General features: G+C 53.2%; 2 protein-coding genes across 2 annotated transcripts in view; one reads left to right on the plus strand and one right to left on the minus strand.

Annotated features, from left to right (window-relative positions):
- The window catches only part of VPS8 (VPS8 subunit of CORVET complex), a 261,296-nt gene extending 258,387 nt beyond the window's left edge, over window positions 1–2,909 (plus strand). The window contains exons 45-46 of the mRNA XM_058662177.1: window positions 498–578; window positions 2,436–2,909. Coding sequence (XP_058518160.1) covers window positions 498–578; window positions 2,436–2,585 — 231 coding nt within the window. The 3' untranslated portion in view covers window positions 2,586–2,909. The remainder of the gene's footprint in view (window positions 1–497; window positions 579–2,435) is intronic.
- Window positions 2,910–13,006: 10,097 nt separating this feature from the next.
- C3H3orf70 (chromosome 3 C3orf70 homolog) overlaps window positions 13,007–17,524 on the minus strand; it is a 75,000-nt gene continuing 70,482 nt past the window's right edge. Inside the window, exon 2 of the mRNA XM_004577728.2 lies at window positions 13,007–15,268. Within this exon, the coding sequence (XP_004577785.2) occupies window positions 14,715–15,268 (554 nt within the window). The 3' untranslated portion in view covers window positions 13,007–14,714. The remainder of the gene's footprint in view (window positions 15,269–17,524) is intronic.

Raw genomic sequence — 17,524 nt, forward strand, 5'->3', positions numbered from 1 at the left:
GACCTCCCTGGGCAGGGGTTGGTCACGCCCCTGAAGGGGAGACCCACGGTATTGACGTGTTCTGTCCTGGTATAGAGTGTTCTCAGAGCACCCCAACTCATCCAGGCTCCCTTGGCGTCTGGCAGCCTGCTGAGACAGGTTAGTGGTGTGAGTTTTCTTGGACAGTGCTTCTCACACGACCATCACCAAATGGGGTACTTCTGCTGTCTGTAGGGTGCCAAGGCCCCATGGGCCACATGCTCTGCATAGATTGAGAGGTCTGAGGGAGCTGACCCAAGGCCACCCTGGGAACAGGGACCACAGCCAGATCACCCCGGTGACAGCACCCAGCAAGACTAGAGGGATGGGCCCCCTGGTGGTCAGCATGAAGCAGGCTCACTCCCTGGTGCCCGTGGTGTAAAGGAGGCTCCGGGGTCAGCTTCATTGTAGGTGTGGGGCCAGCTCAGAGGGTGAGCACAGACCCAGCCACATCCTGACCTTCTCGTTTCGTTTCTCAGGCAACCTCAGAGCCCGTCCTGGACCCACAGCAGTTCCAAGCATTCGATCAGCTGTGCCGGCTCTACCGAGGGAGTTCCAGGGTAATGTCCTCATGCTGTTTTACGTTTTTATTTCCCATCTATAACTTACCACTGAGGAAAGGCAGTGCCCTTGAAGCCTTCTTCTCAGCCTGAAAAAATGCTCCAGCCACCCCCCTTTGGGCCATGTGTGGCCAAAGAGACCCTGGCACCCACCAACTCTCAGAACTAGATCTAGGAGCCAGGGATGTCTGTCCCTCCCCTCCATGGGCTGCGAGGACACGGGCGGCCACTGCGAGCCTGTTCCCAGCCCCTCACCGTCCTGGGCCTGTGCAGTGGTTGACGTCAGGTATGTCAGGCAAGCCAAGTGCGAGGTCATAGTGACTTTAATACTGTAGATGGTTCCGCTCAGACTCTCTGTCTGTGGCCCTGCCATTCACAGCACGTGGCTTATCCTGACCACATCTGCCTTTCTGGCTCCAGATGGAGGAAAGGACAGCAGAGACTAGGGACAGTTCCTAGGTACTGACACCGTCCTCACCCCACTGTGCCCATCTCCGTGGTGACCCTTACTGCCCAGGAGGCTACTGGTAGGCCCAGTGTCTGCGGGCCTAACAGGCATCCTTGTTGGTTTGCCCAGTCTGTCCTGCTCACCAAGGACTGCCCCAGCAATGGCAGTTTCTCTGCCAGGTGCTCAGGTCAGACCCTGTGGCAGCCCTCACCCACCCTCACTCGCTGCGAGACCCTAGAGGCATCTTCCCTCTGCCCCCCGACCCCTTTCCTTCCCCCGGCCTTGAGTGAGGCCTCTTTGGCACACAGAAGCAGCGCCTCCTGTTCCCCCTCCTCACTGTTGCCCAGACGCTCTCTCCAGATCCAGTGTATCCTGTAACCCCTGCTGCCTCAAGCACGGCTGGATTTCCACCACATGCTGCACAGAGGCCAAGTCCCCTCACTGCATCCCTTCCATCCCACAGCACCAGCCAGCTCTGGCCTGTCCCCTGTGCTCATCCTGAAGTTGTGCCAGCTGCTTTTCTGTGCTGGGTCTCTGCCTGGGCTCCCTTCTCTTGCTGCCCATGCTTAAGCAAGCACTGGCTAGGTTGTTGGACAACCCAGAGGAAAATGGGCTTCCTATTTGGGGGGGCAATCTGACCCAGGAGATGTCTCCAGGGCTCGCTTGAACACTGGCGGGGGCTCCCTTCCTGCCCAGGCTTGTCCACATTTCTGCCCCCTGGGCTTCCTGGCATCTTGTGCAATTTCCACTTCCGGTTGTTGGACCTAACAGTCCCTGCCCTGCAGACCCTTGCAGGCTGCTGGGCTGTGGTTCCAGAATGCAGTGGCAGAAGCGGGGAGGCTTGACCAGAGCAGGAAGCCTGTCTCTGGGAGTCCCCGACTGGCTAAGTCAGGTTCGCAAACCAGTCCCTGGCTCTGCAGTGCAGGACTCATGCTGGGCAGCCTTGCAGAGCTGGCGAGTCTGCAAAAGCAAGTTGGAAACCCATGGGCACCGTGCAAAGTTGCTGGCTCCATGGAACGTGCCCAGGGTGGAGGAAAGCCAAGCCAAGGTGGTGCAGCGTGGCAGCAAGGGACAGCAGGGCCCACATGACAGTCAGGGGGAAGAACTCCCAGTGTGGGCAGCTGCAGGGTGCCCTTGGGTGTGGCCCAGTGTCCACCATGGAATGAGTGGACACTTCTTATGTGCCCCACCCGCCCTACCACCAGAAGTAAGTGGGCCATCCACGGTGCGGTCTACTTCGTGAGATTCACTGAGGGCCCCCTGCCAGGCCCTGCCTTGTCACAGGCAGCACCGGCCTAGAATCCATATCTCCAGCTCTGTCTCCACGCTCCCCCACTTCTTCAGGGTTCCCCTCCCCAATAGGGCACTGCCTGCCTTCGCCCTGCCTGATGCTGTTCCCTCCCTTGCAGCTGGCCCTCCTCACAGAGCTCACCCAGAACCGTGGCAGCGAGAGCTACAGGCTCATCAGTGGCTCCCAGGGCGGCTCTGCCTTCAGCAGCATCTTCCAGAACGAGAACTTCCAGCTGCAGCTCGCGCCCCCACCGGTGACTGAGGACTGATGTGCCCTGGGGGTACCTGTCCCTCCCCCTTCACTGACCTGACAAGCAGAGACACATCCCATACTCTGTCCACACCTTGGAGGGATTGTGCTTTGTCCCTGGGGACCATTTTCTGTATCCTCAATGGTGGAGCCCACAGAGGTGGCCATGCCTGTCGCACTCCATCTCAGCCAGTCACAGAGTAATTGGGATGCTGGGGTAGCCAGGCCCAGTGTGATGGCTGGGAGGGTTTGGGGGTATCTCCCTCTTGATGTGTGTATGTCAGTGCCCATCCACATAGAGGATTGGCCCATTGTGCCAATAAACCCCCTGTGTTAAATCCCAGTTCCTGCCCATCCCATGGTCTGTCCAGCCAGGGGGCTAGCTACAGCCCCTTGGCCAGAGTTCCCTTCATAGCTCAGAGCCAGGCACCCAGACTCCACTCAGAAGGGCAGCTCTACCATGCACTACCCCAGTGCCCCTGTGGTGGGGCAGGACCTCCAGGGAGAGGAGCACTGGGACTTTGTGTATCATAGATCCCAGGACCACAGGCAATCACCACACCCAGCATCAGGGGGTGGTCCCGCCTCCCCACCCTGACACTGCACTGGGGAACCATCAGCCCCTAAATACAGATACAGTAGGGTTAGGAATGCTGGTGTAGCTCGTGCCAGCCCTACCCCGAGGCCTGGGCTACACAGAGGCTGCCTCTAGGCAATAGAGGGAGAGGGGAAGATTGCAGGAAGTGGCTGGACTCTGAACAGTCACCAGTGGAATGCCCACTGTGCATGAGGCTACACTGAGGCCTGGCGGCAGTGAGTGACTCACCAGGACAACTGCTGAGCAACAGTGCGGCATCTTAGGTGAGCCCAGAGTTGAAGCCAGAGGAAGGCCCTTTGTTCTAGGCATAGCAGGATCACCCTTCTACCTCTAGTCTGGGGGACCACAGAGGGGATACTGGTGTAGCACACAACAGTATAAACTGTGATGTCAGGACTGTCAGGCGGGGTGGGAGCTAGGGAACAGTCCAAGCAGAGTTGCTTTGTGCCATCACAGTAAAGCTGCCCTGTTAGGATAGCCTCATGGGACCCACAGAGCAGGACACAGAATTAAAAGGCAAGGAATGAGAACACCCCTCTGCACAAGACCACTCCACAAGCATGGCTGCATCAGCATTATTCTAACAAACCAGAAAAGGAGCCAACCGCAGAAAATGTGGTTTCCACACACTGGGGCATACTATCCAGCTATGAAAAAAAAAAAAGGGCCTCTTGCTCATTGCCACATGATGGATGAGCCCGGAGACATTAATGCTGAGGAAAGTTAGTGTGGCAGAGAGGCACCCAGTGCACGATCCTGGTCCTGCTCTAGAGTGGGCAGGCCGTGGTTGGTGGGAGCCAGAGCTGAGGTTGTGGTGGGGACCACACTTGGGAGGTGCTGGTGTAGGATACAAGGTTTCAGTATGCTCTGGAAATTGCTGAGAGTAGATTCCAAGTGACTCACCAGGCAAGAATGATAAATATGGCAAGCGATACATGTGTTAAAAAGCTTAATGTAGCCACTGCAGGTATATAGTCAAACTACAGGGTAAGCCATTAATAGGGGCCATCTTTATTTGGCAAAAAGTGTCTGTTTTTAAAGAACTGAGACAGTTTACAGAATATCAGAACGCCCCTACCCATTAGGGAGCAGGAGACGCTGAGGAATCATTCTGCCACGCCCCTTTCCTGTTTATCAGCCCCAGGAGTTTCCCTCCTGCTTGTCACTGCTGAGTCACGGCTCAGCAGTTTCCTGCTGCGTCTTCACTCTCAGGGCATTGCTTTCCAGGTATGTCTTCTGGGTGGCACTGGAAAAGCCTTCTTGTCTCATCTGAGGGCAGGAGAGACCCCAGCTCTGGTGCCAGGCCCCAGCTGAGCCTGGTTCTCGCCTTCTGGCAGCCTGACCTGTCCCCCACCTTGGCACTTCGCACATGTCCTACCCTGTTGTGAAATCCCTGAAGAGCAGTCCCTGAGGGCAAGGCTGTGACCTTCGCAGCCCGTTAGACTCTGCACGCCAGCACCCCTGCAGGCTTCCTGTGAGGCGCAGGCCTAGAAACCAGCCCTGGTGAGGTGCAGCTGCGATTTCAGGCCTTTGCATGTCCCGCAGCTGTAGCAGGTGCAGAGAGGATCGTAAGGATACCCACAAGGAGACTTCCACCACCATTGGGGAGGGCTGGCGTGCTCCTTTCCTAGTCTCCCTGTCCGCCAAGATCCGCCTGGCACTGGCAGGAGAGAGGGTGGGGCTCAGGTAGCCAGAAAATAACAGTGATGCCATAGCCTGTCCCTCTGCACCTGCCAGACAATGGTGACCACGTGGATGGAGGACACCCATGTCATGCCCAAAGCCAGCTGCCAGCTTGAGGGAGTGCCTGTGCCCCTTCCCCTTCTCCAAGCCCCTCCTAAGGCACCCCCATGCATACCAGGGGAGGTCTTCAAAAGTTAATGAAACTTGTTCTCTGCGTGAGAACACCAGGCAGGGATCTCAAAGTTGCTTGCACCAAAATAAACTAATTCCATTGACCAAGAAACTTCCTGTAGTGCCTTCCCGTCAGCCATCTCCTCAGGCCAGACACTGCTGGCCACCCCAGATGTGAAAAGGGACGGACACACCACACTGGGTACCTATCCCTTTTTTACAGGAATGTTTTCTTTAAGTTCTGGCCTTTGCATGAGATAAGAATTAAGAGTGGAGTCAATATGCAAAAATGAAAGGATGTCCTAAAACTTTTGTAAAAATGTTTTTGTTTATTTGAAAGAGGTACAGCTGGTTCTCCCTGAACAGCCCCACTGGCCAGCCCTGAGCCGGGTGAAGGCAGGAGCCTGGAACTCCATGGGCAGCCTGTGTGGCTGTAGGGCCCAAGCCCTGGGGTCATCCTCTGCTGTCTTTCCAGGTGTCTTCGCAGGTGGATGGCAAGTGAGGCAGCTGGGACCCAGATCCATGCTCAAGGTGGATGTGGGTTTCACAGGCGGCTATTTCATTCACTGCACCACAGCTTTGGCCCTGAGAGCAAGCTTTAATGTGAGTGTGAATGTACAGCCACATGTGATTATAGGCAACCCTGGAAAGCTGGCCATGAGAGGGGTAGAGAATTGCCCCTGACGAGAGAACCCCAAGGAAGGCAAGAAAAGGAAACCCAAAAGAACAACGAAAGGCTACTCCCAAGACCAACAGTGCCTTCATGGAAGAGGGGCTGGTTTGGCAGGACTTGGTGGGCATTGGACTTTCTGGAAGCTTCAAGGCCTCCTTCCCGTTAGATTAATCCACTACCCGTGAAAGGAAAATACCAGCCGAGTACAAAGGGACGTTCACACCTGGGCCTTTCCACTGCGCCATGGATGGCGAGGAGTGGACAGGACTGCCTGCAAGAGGAAAGAGCAGGGTGGGCTGTGAGAACAAAAGCTTTCTACCCTTATCTGGGCCCCAAGCCTCATCTGGGCCCTAATACAGTTAGGCATATTGGCCCTGTTCATTATTGGCCTGTTATCAGCCTTGAGTGATGCTGCATTCCCAGTGAAGTCAAAGTGAGCCCATGCCTAGGGGTTTGCTCCAACCACCACCGTTCCCATAGCAACCGTCACTTCCCAGTCCCAGGTGAGCCCCTGGAGCACTGTTGGAAATTGCGCCCCTGTCACTGTTAGGCTGGGCAGGGACACATTAGTTCGTAAGCAAAAAACGCCTATGGCCAACACTGAGTTGCCTTGCTCTCTTTAATTCTAACACAAAATGGCTGAGAGCTTTCAGCTGCCCCCGGTGCCTCTGCTCTGGGCGGGAGACATAGGCTAGCTGCCTGCTCCGGCCACCCCTCCCAAATCCAGGTGTGGGCACTGAAGGTGGGCGCAGGTGAGTGCGGCCTGTGGCCAGCCAGTGCCATCGGGAAAGCAGAGAGCAGCCCTCGCAGGACCACAGGCTGTCAAAGTGTCCCTTCCGTCCTCTGTGAGTTGACCCTGGCCTTGGGTATGGGGTTCCCGCGGTGGGCAGGGCCCTCGTCGCCCAGGGCAGCCTGGCTTACTGGGGCTGGAAGAGTGGGGCCAGGTGGTGGCTTCTCGGTGGGGGTGATGGCCGCCTGGACCGGCCCTGGGCTCCGCTGGGCTGTGGCTGCCATGGGCCCGGCCCAGCGAGTTAACAGAGGTGAGGTGGGCGCTAGCACAGGCCATCACCCCAGTGTGGCAGGGCAGAAAGTGGGGAAATAACTGGGCCCACGTGTGAGAGGGCCGGGGAACGCACCCCCGGGGGGGCAGTCGGTGTTTGACACCAGACGCAGAGGCCTCCCGGGCCAATAGCTTCATGGGGGACCTCGGCCTTCCCAGATACTCTGAGCTCCAGATACCCTTGGGCAATTAAACTGTCCAAGCCCCCCACCAAGGCAGGCACCTACCTCAGGGAAGGAAGGAGGGGGAGTGGCATCCACTGGGACTGCTGTCCGGTCTGACTTCAGGGGCCTCAGTGGTAGCTGGCTGCAGTGACTGCTCCCATTTCTCACTGTCCCCTCGGCTACTTTTCAAGAGGCCTTTGGTAGCAAAGCCTGGGGTACCTTTGGCCTTCATACCTTAGTGGAGATGTCAGAGTCACTGCCTGTGTGCCCTGAGGGTGGCCCTGCAGCCACTCTGCCAGGCCTAGCCTGGCTAGTGAGTCTGAGTGAGAACAGCCACCCGTGGTGAGCAGGGAAAACAAGAGGGCACTGACAGCTGCCTTGGAGAATGCATGATTGAAGGCTGGGAAAGCCTGGGGAAGCAACACAGTTCCTTGTGGAAAGGTTGTTTCCCCCAGGAAGCAGCCCCAGGGTCAGCTGCTGTGAGCTGCAAAGGCGTCCTGCAGCTGCGTGGGGCACTGTCTCCACAGCCCGTCTCCAGGAAGCTTTCCTCAGCCCAGGAGTCCGCTGTCCCTCCACCCGCAATAAACATGCTCCGTGGGCTGCTTCTGTGGAGGGCATGGATGTGTCCAGCCCCTGCCAGGTCCTCCCTGGCCCAGGCCAGTCACCTAGCACCAAGTATGTGCCAGCATTGTGGGAGAGACAGTGTGACCATCTTTAAAGTCACTATCAAATAAACTTTTAAAAATATTTATTTGAAAGAGGGAGAGCGAGCTCAATATTCTCTCCATTGATTCACTCCACAAATGGCTGGAGCTGAGCTGGGCCAGGCCAAAGCCAGGAGCCTAGAAATGTCATGTGTGTCTCCCACATGGGTGCAGGGGCCCAAGGACTTGAGCCTCCTGTACTGCTTTCCCAGGCCATAAGCAGGGAGCTGGGTGGGAAGTGGAGCAACCAGGATGTAAACTGGGGCTTTGAAGGGATGCCAGAGTCACAGGCAGTGGCTCCACCTGCAGTGCCATATGCCTCAAACTTTTTATAGATACAGTGTTCATAAGCCACATGTGTACAGCTGGATTACTTCATAGTGGCCACATCTGGTCAGCCAGCATCTGGTGAAACAAACAGAAGTGACCAGCATCCTTCTCCCCTCAACCCCCAGTGTCCCCCCTGAATTCTCTATCACACCTCCTCTACCCCAGGCTAACCACTGACTCTGAAAGCGCTTTGCCAGCTTTGAACTTGTCATTGGTCAGTTACCTGCAGTGGACTTCTGGAATGGCTGCTTCCAGCCAGTGTTCCATCTGTGTGATTCAGCCCTGCCATTAGTACGCGTCACTGAGTCACAGTCCACTGTGTGACTGTCCTGTGGCGCGTCTACTCTGTCGTGCACAGGCAATGAGCTGTTCCTAGTCCCGGCCCGGGCTGATTGTGTTCCCATCTCGGCTGTTTCTGTCTGATGCAAGCACAGCAAAGGTTCTGCAGTTGGGGAGCAGGCCAGATGAGCACCTCATTAAGTGCATGCTAGCCAGGGTAGATGAATAGGTCTCCCCAGTCCCAGGGTGAATAGCACAGGCAGGATAGCAGATGCCTCATTCACCCTCCTCCCCAGAGTTCTTTGCCCAGCTTCCCAGCTGGGGTGGTTGGCCCTGGAGCCTGGGAGGACTTGCTGTTAAGCTGCAGGGTGCTTAAGCTGGGGGTGAAGCTTCACCCTGAGGCCCTCCTCCCAGGGCATCTGTGTCCCTCATTGCTGTGTGTCTCATCTCCAAGGTCAGGGTTGGGGCCTGACAGTGCTGAGGCACACACCCCTGCCCCAGGCAAATGCAGAGACCTCATGATTTCCCTGGCCTTGCCTCTTCTTTTTCTAGAATAAGTGAGCCCATCACCCTGCACACCCCCCAAGGGTCCCTCTCTTTCCCAGGATGTCTGTCCATCTGCTTCCTTCCTTGCTGCTGTTGGCCTCCAAGTGCTGGACAGAGAAGTCTTGTGGGCCCGGCGGCTTTCTGCTGGAGTCAGGGGCCACAGGCAGCCCTGGCAACTCAAGACCTCTGTGACGCTGGCACATGGAGATAAGAGACCCTTTGGGGGTAAAATCGGCCCCAATCATCTGAAGTGACCCCAGTGAGCTCTAGCTGAGTCTATAGGTCTTAGACTGATACCCACTGCAGGCCCCCACTTTTTTCTCAGGCCCTGGCTTCCTCTGGACACCGCAATCCCCATGTCCACCTACATGCCCAGCAGCCACTGCCTTAGGCCAGAGTCCCCATACAAGCTTCACAGGCCTCAGCAAAGCTGCCTTTGGGTGCTTCACCCCCCTCCCCGACCCCAGGCTGACTGCTCCTAGGGTGATCTTGCTGACAGGATGGCTCTTCCCATTCCTCTACACGAGGGCCTGGGCCCGCAGGTGTTTGCTGAGCACTGGCATCGGGCATCACAGACGCTGAAGATGAGAGAGCACACTTCCCCTTGGACTGCGGAGGTACCAGTGGGGTAGTTAGGAGGTGTTCCTGGTGGGGGATTCAAGTCCAGGGGACAGTTGTGAGGTGGGTGATGCTAAGGACGGGCAGGAGTTGAGGTAGACTGTGCAGGTGGGAGCCAGGGTTGGGGTTCCAGGCTGGAGGACATCCCAGCCTAAGTCCTCAGAGCTGGGGGTTGTGCTGAGTGGCCGCACAGTACTGCGATCCCCTGGTGATGTGGCAGAGGGCTGAGCAGGGGGCTTCCTCAGTTCCCTCAGTTGCAGCAGGGTGGAGCTCTGCCCCGCGAGGACCCGAGTGTGGGGAGGAGAAGGGGCTGCCGTGGGCCTCGGTGGGAAGAGGCCACGGCCTCTCAGGGGACCTTTACAGCTGACTGACTCGTGGCTGCGCCAGCTGTCAGCAGATTCGCTGCCTGCAGGGGTACCTTAAAATGGCAAGCAGGTCCTTGGAAGAAAGAGCCTGCAAGAATGCCAGCCAGGCTGTGTGGACACAAGGGCCTCCTCAGAGCCCTGCGATCCCTGCAGAAGCCTGGCATGCATGCATGCGTGTATGTGTGTACACAAGCAAGAAGACCTAAGAGGCACAGAAAAGGAGGGGTGGGGCAGGCGTGTAGGTGTCACCCCATCCCCCTGGATGAGCCACAGCCTGTGGTGAGAATGGGCACAACAGGGTCCATATGCCCCCCCTCCCCCTGCCTGCCAGCAACGCTGCTGAGGGGCTCAGCTGTGGTCCCCTCGTGCTCCTCCTGTGCAATGTGAAGTCCCCTTTGGGGCAGCTGTGGAGGCTGTGCCAGCCAGCCTTAATAAACACTGGCACTCCTGACAAATAATGGATTGATTTAGCAGTTGCTTGTGAGGCTGTTCAATAGAAGCCAAGCCCAGAGCTGTGCTTTTCTGGGTGTGCTGAGTAAAGAACACACTCCCGGGCTTATTGCTTGGAAGCTCAGACTCTGAGCCTTGGCACCCAGAGAACCTGCCTGGGCAGCACAGGGCAGCTGCCTTCTTCGCCACCTGGCCCACAGCCAGACCCATGGCAAGGAGTGTCGTGTGGCAGGTGCACGTGGAATATGAAGCGGTGACTCTGAGATGGCTGCTCTGGGTGGGTGGGTGGGGACAGGAGCTTTCCATGATAACAGCCTGATGCAGCCAGCAAGAACACACTGGGGACAGTTCCAGCTTCGTCTTCAATGGTGACCAGGAGCCTACAGTGTGGGTGTCAGAGCTTACACACGCTCTTTAAGACAATGGTGCACACTGTGGGGGGGGGGGGGCATGCGACGTGAATACTTCACATTTAGAAAATATGGGCTTCGGTTTGTTTTTCTAAGCTTGCATCGTGTTGGTGGTGAAGTTGGACAGAACTCTCCAATCGGGGGGAGGGACAGGGTGGCATTCCAGATTCCCAAAAGGCAGATTTGTTCTGACACAAAAGAAAAAAAAAACAAACAAACCAAAACTCACGTTTATTTTTACAAGGCAGTATTTTGCTAAAGTATTACACATAAAGGAAATTGGAGCTGTCTATAGGAAAACAGTAATTTTAGGAAATCACAGGAGACTCAACATTGTGCTTAAACTTTGAAACAGGTGTTAGAAAATCTGAGCACAGCGGGTGAGCACGGCAAGGTGTGTACATGGAACCTTGGCATATGGGGGCACGAGGTCACACGGCGGGGGGCCGGAACCCAGGGACCGGCCTTCAGGCGCGCTGGGCCTCCGCCGGTCCGGCTGCCAGCACAGCAGAGCCCAGGGCTTCCTCTGAAACCGTGAAAAGCAGCCGTGACCAAACTTCCAAAATCCTAGCGGAGGTGCGCCCTCCCCCAGAGAGACATGGCAGCTGCTGCGAGGCCCGCGGGGAGCCAGCTGCCTCCACGCTGCCTCCACGCTGCCTCCACGCTGCCCGCACCTCCTCTGGAGAAGCCGCGAAAGAAAAGTGTGAAAACCGCTTTCCTCATGTCAAAAGCTTCAGAATGCAAGAGAATTTTTGCAGAGAAGATGTGGGGATAGTCAAGAGCTGACTGTATAAATATTTTGTTTAACTTGTGCTTTTTTCCTTGCCTAGTAGTATCTCTACCGCCAAACCTATGGAGCATGTTTTGACAGCTTTCTAAATGATCTAGTTGCATAAAAGGAGCTTGTGAGGATTGGTTCCCAACAGAACTGTGATGTTTCAAACAGGCTGGGAAATTAAAGGTTAAGAAGTGAAACTACCATTCCTAAGGTAAAATCAAATCCAAAAAAACAGATATGGGAAAACAGCTCCGAGCTCAAGGGACATGCTATTGTTTTCTGTGTGGTGTCACTGTGACCTGGAAGTCTGGCCTTTCAGGAAAGCAGGGTACTTTTTGTACCCCCCGGGGTTGTCCTCCAAATCTTATTTCAAATCTTAAAGGCATGGCATAGGAGATTGAGATGTGCCAAGAAAGCCTGATTTCCTAAGCACACCAGATGACTGTAAGCACAAGCTTTTTAGTTGCTTCGTCATTTCTCAGAAGAGTCATGAGCATTATCTGAAACTTGAAAATTCTAAAATAAATCTTTGTTAGATCATAAAGTTTAGTAGAGTTGATTCTACCTATAGCTGCTGTGGCAACTCTGAACAAAGTGCAGCAGTGCCATGTTCCTGCCAAGGCTCCAGATAGTGGCTTACCCGTCCACGCGGGCCACCTGCCCCTCCAGTGGGCGCACCACTTGGCCTGGGTGGCACAGCTCACGCCTCGCCATATGCGCGTTCGTGGGAAGGCTCTGTAACATGGCTGTGCTTGCTGTGCAGAGTCTGTGTGGCAGTCTAAACATTGTCTAAAGTGCCTACGAATATGCTCATACAAATCAGCCGTGACGTACTGGGCTAGGGAGAAATTCTTTCCTATGATATAGAACACAAAGGCCTAGACTTGAAGTTGAAACTACACACTTGTGAATTCGCCTCAGCTGACTCTGGAAGGCTAGCGTCAGCAAGTCCAGTTTGAGCATGTATTTCAGAAAACCATTACTGTTAACTGTGTGAGGACAAAACAATTCTTGTGCTTACTTAGAAAGGCTATTTTGAGACCCAGAAGTATCTGGTATTTAAATCCAATGGAATACTTCCAATTCTATAAAACAGTAGTAAGTGAGGCTTAGTGAGTTTTTAGTTATAATCAGATTGTGCAAACATTTAAAGTGATTATCTACCATTATCAAATCCAAAAATTCCATTAAAATTGTGGCTAATCTGGATGGCAGTTCAAGAGTGTAAAAAAACAGGAACCTTGACAAAAGTCACAGACAGCAGTGCTGAGGAGTCCTACCCAGGAGCTCTGGCCCAGGGGCCATGGTCTCTAGGCCTGGTTGTTGAATGAGTGGGTCTGGGAGTGTGGAATAGAAAATTGCCCCCCTGTGGGGGGATGCGGGCTACTCCCCCACAGGGTGGAGCTCCACAGGGTCCTGACATAAGCCCGAGTACTGACCACCGGCCTCACTACGGTGGCCTGGGAGGTGGCTTGCAGGCAGGCATTTACCTTCCAGGCCTGCAGTGGCAATCCATGTGCTCAGAGCCCCCAGGTACCTCTGCCAACCCTGCCCCCAGGCTGCTGTTCTGGGAGCTTCTTACACCATCTTGGTTTCATTTTTTTGTGTGTGTGTCTTTAGGTTTCATAGAAAGTGGGAGCTTTATGCTGCATTCTCACCCAGCATAAACAGTTTTAACTACCACTGTTTGCAAAGGAAAATGCACGCCACCTTCTAAATCCTACAGATGATGTGAGCACCTAACCCTAACAGTTCTGATAAACCACTTGATCCACACACAAACATGACTAGCAGGTTCTTCTGCGAGCGGTGAGTGAAGGATGCCAAGTGGAGGCTTCAGAAAGGAATACAGCAGGCCTCTTCTCATCTCTGAAAGCACGCAGGTGACCGCGACACGGAGGGATGGCGTGATGCCACAGAGCCCACTTGCAGAAACCTGGGTTGTGAGCAATACTGTTCTGTGCCTTGGTCCGCGTGTCGTGAGGCCAGCTGTTAAAGTTCTTGGATTCTGAATTGTGCCTCACCAACAGAAGTGGCAGACACCCAACGCACACGAGAACATCTGGCGTTAATGGAGACGAGGAGCAGGATTCTGCAGGGAGCTACACCAGAGAATGACTCCTCTGCACATGTGAGACAACACGTACAAGAACACATGAGGATCCGCGTGGTCAAGGGAATGGATATTACACAAAATATTTTCTCCTGACTTCGCAGCAAACTAATTCAACTGCTTCTGCATTTGCATAAAAAAATCCATGCATCATACTGAATGCTAACCCATTTTTCACTTAAGCCGTTCTAATGCTTCATACAACTAAATGAAGCAGAAGTAATCAAACCTATTAGATTCATTCCTAATCCCTAAAGGACTTCTGTCTTTAGCATTTCCATGCTAACTAAAACTATTAGTGTATTTTGTTTGTCTCAATGTGGTTGCCTCCTAAATAGAGTATCTATGTAACTTTCTTAAAGTTATCTCCAGGTTTGGAGAACAATTAAGAAAAGCAGGAAAATGTTGGTGACACCCCCCCCCCCCATTCAAGAAGCCAGCCTGAAGGCAGCACCTATCCTAGCTGGCCCAGGCCAAGTCCATCTCTCCTTCCTGCACAACCCCTGCTGGGCTGTGGGCTGTGTCACAGTGGGGATGGGCTCACTCTCCATGGCACCCTGTGATAGGTGGGCTGGGCTCAGCTAATGCCAGGTGCAGCAAGAGGCTGAAGAGGTCATCTCTACCGTGGAAGTCCAGCTCAGCCCCAGGGTGCCATGGCACTGCTGGCCAGGCCAGGCCATGCTGGCCTCCACTGCCTCTCCAGGTGTAAGCCGAGGCAGCTCTGGTCCCATCTCGGTACAGATGGTCCGGAGAGGGGGAAGGGAATGGATGATTTTCCCCAGTGCACACGCTGTTCAGCTGTACCCATGGGTCCTGTGGGTGAGGGATGTCTGTGAGCATGCCAAGAACCATGCCAAAAGCCGTTCTGAGGGAGACTGACAACCTGGAACATGGCGTCATCATGGTTCCGGCAGCGCCTTGGTCTCCTCGGCGCTGCTCTGCCGTCTTCATCCCCGGGAAATTAAGGCTGGGTCATGACTCATGACACCAGATGCTACATAAAGGAAGTCTAGATACAAAAGGGAAACTATCATAAAAAGAATGTCTCAGTTAAAGGACTAAGGATGATGCTCATCAGCAGACCTCTGAGCTGCTCCGGGTGTTGTAGAGGGGTAGAAAATACCGACGGCATTGGAAAAAGGATCCAGCAGACGCAAGTATAAAATCTCAGCCAGGGCCCTGTGGCCGCGCTTCCTGCCCGGCCTCTCACACGGTGGTTTCTATGGTTTCAATGACTTCCAGATCCGACTGTGACGGGGACAGGAGGGTACACTCGTCCGGCTCCCAGCTGCTCTCGGGGCTGTAATCTTCCTCAGAACTCAGTTCTGCTCCTTCTGTGTCCTCGTCGCACGACTCCACGTAGTGAGCCCCGATCGCATTGATCCCAGAGTCCTCAGAACTGGAGGGAGAAGAGCAGGGATCTATTTTTGGTGTGTCGCTCTCTTTTGAAATTAAGGCATCGTGTGTGGAGACCTCTTCGGGGCTCGTCTTGTGGGAGTGTGGCGCTGGCTGCTTCTGCACGTAACACATCTTCCCATTGATGCATTTGACCTGATAGTTGTCAATGAAGAGATCAGAAATCATACAGTACCTGGGGGAATCAGGGGGTAGGGGCGGTTGGAAGACAGACGCAAATTTCAGGAAGTGCTGGGTGAGGGAGACTGAGATCTGGATGGTGCTGGGGGGCTCCCGGGGCCGGGCAGGGATCTCAGTGCTCGGGAGCTGCTCCACCGGGGTCATGGGCTGGTACACGTACTTGCCTGTGGGGACACAGAGAAGACGGCTGAGTCAGAGCGTCGCACAAACCCCAGGAACTTGCCGTAGCACTTTCCTTCTGAGGACTCAAACGTGTTTTAAAAATACTTCAGCTAACATCTCAAGAGAAACCTGGAACAGAATCATTCAACATTGTCACTACCAATTAAAAATAGAGCACAGTATGGAAGTCTCATTGCAAGCTCAACTTAACTCCCCTAAATCTTAATTTCTAAGTAATTTGAATGCTCTGCAGTAACTGAGAGGACACGCGAACAACCTGACATGAGTTAAAAATCACACCGAGACAAAGACTGTTCATAAACATAAGACGTAAAAGGCACATGTTATAAAATACTATAATCCCATTTTTAATCTCTAGTAAGAGAATGTGTTATCCTTAATTGGAAAGAATATGTACCAACTTACTAGAAACGTGGAAGATACTTGCTTTCTATGTTTTAGCCAAACATAAACACGTTAATTTAACACCAATGGCCTGCTGGGCCTGTCTTGGCCCTCCTCAATGGCTGGACTAAAGTTCAGGGTGGGAGATGATCTCCCAAGACTCAGCCCAGGAGTAGCTTCAGAAAAAGCTTTCTTCCTGGCTCCAAGCTGGAGTAAAGGCCCAAGCAAGGGATCAGGGGACCATGAAACCAGGAAGCTTCTCTCTCCGGCCTCCCCACCCTGTGGAGCCCTCGGCTGGTTCTCACAGACTGGCATGCAAGTGAAGGCCAGACAAATCTGGTCCTAACATGTCTCTTTCCTTGTTTTATTTCATTTAGCATTTGGCAGTGCCTCTCATGTGCCAACTGCTAAGGAAACAGAGATGAAAATTTCCCAGTCTGTAAGTCTAAAATGATTTCAAAATAATAAAGCTAGAGGCATTTGCCATGTGATTAAGATGCTGGTTAAAGTACCTGCATCCCACATCAGAATATCTGGGTTTGATTCCTTGGCTCTGCCTCCCGACTCCAGCTTCCTGCTTAACACAGACCCTGGGAGGCAACCGCAAGGGTTCAAGTCGCCGCATTCTTGCCACCCACACGGAGACCTAACTGGAGTTCTGGCTCCTGGCTTCAACCCACACACTGCAGACATTTGGGAGTGAACTAGTGCCTTCTCTTCCTCTCCTGCATTCCTGGACAAAAGACTTATGGTGGGGGAAATTCTTGAGGCAGCTCCACTGTGGGCCTGATCTTGGAGGATTTCTTTCCTAATTTGGCCTACTTATTAATCAACTTATGTCATATTTTCAGCATATACATATGACAGGGCTATTTTGTTTCTAAGATTTATTTTTTATTTGAAAGACAAATTTACAGAGAGAATGAGAGACAGATCCTCCATCCTCTAGTTCACTCCCCAAGTGGTCACAATGACTGGAGCTCAGCCAGTCTGAAGCCAGGAGCCTCATCTGGGTCTCCCACATGGGTGCAGGGTCCCAAGGCTTTGGGCCATTGCCTACCTCTTTATCAGGCCACAAGCAGGGAGCTGGATGGGAAGTGGAGCAGCCGGGACACAAGCTGGTGCCTATATGGGATCCTGGCGCATTCAAGGTAAGGACCTTAGCCACTATGCCAGGCTTTATTTTATTCTTATGTTAAAAATATTTCAATACAGGAAAGTATAAATGACAGTTAAGTAAGCACACAAAGATTTTTAACATATTCCTCTATCTGCTCCATATATAAATATGATATACTAATTTTTCTTGAGAGCAGGAGCAGGTACGTTAATATCATATAATGTGGGATCCATGACAAAGACCAGAAAGTGAGTGAGGGGGTGTAATTCAGTGAAGACAACATTTGTAAATATATACCAATAAAATGGCATGCACACATTTTTATACTTGGTGTGTGTATACACTTCCATACAGGAGAGAAAGCGTACTTGTGTCTGGCTTATGTCACTTAGCGTAATGATCTCTGATTCCAACCATTTTGTTGTAGATGTGAGGATTTCATTCCTTCTTATGGCTGAGTAAACACATGAAAAAATGCTCATTGTTACTAGCCATCAGGAAATGCAAATGAAAACTGCAATATCATCTCACTCCTTAGAATTGCTGTTAATCAAAAAGTAAAAAGAAAAAACCATACAGCAAATGCTGGTGACGACATGGAGAATGTGAGGTTTGTGGGAATGCAGATTGGTACAGCCATTATGGAAAACAGTATGGAGACTTATGAGAAAACTAAAACCAGATCTACCATATGACCTAGCTGTCCCACTTCTGGGAACATATCCAAAGGAAA

Source organism: Ochotona princeps, chromosome 3, assembly GCF_030435755.1.
Source record: "Ochotona princeps isolate mOchPri1 chromosome 3, mOchPri1.hap1, whole genome shotgun sequence".
NCBI lineage: Eukaryota > Metazoa > Chordata > Mammalia > Lagomorpha > Ochotonidae > Ochotona > Ochotona princeps.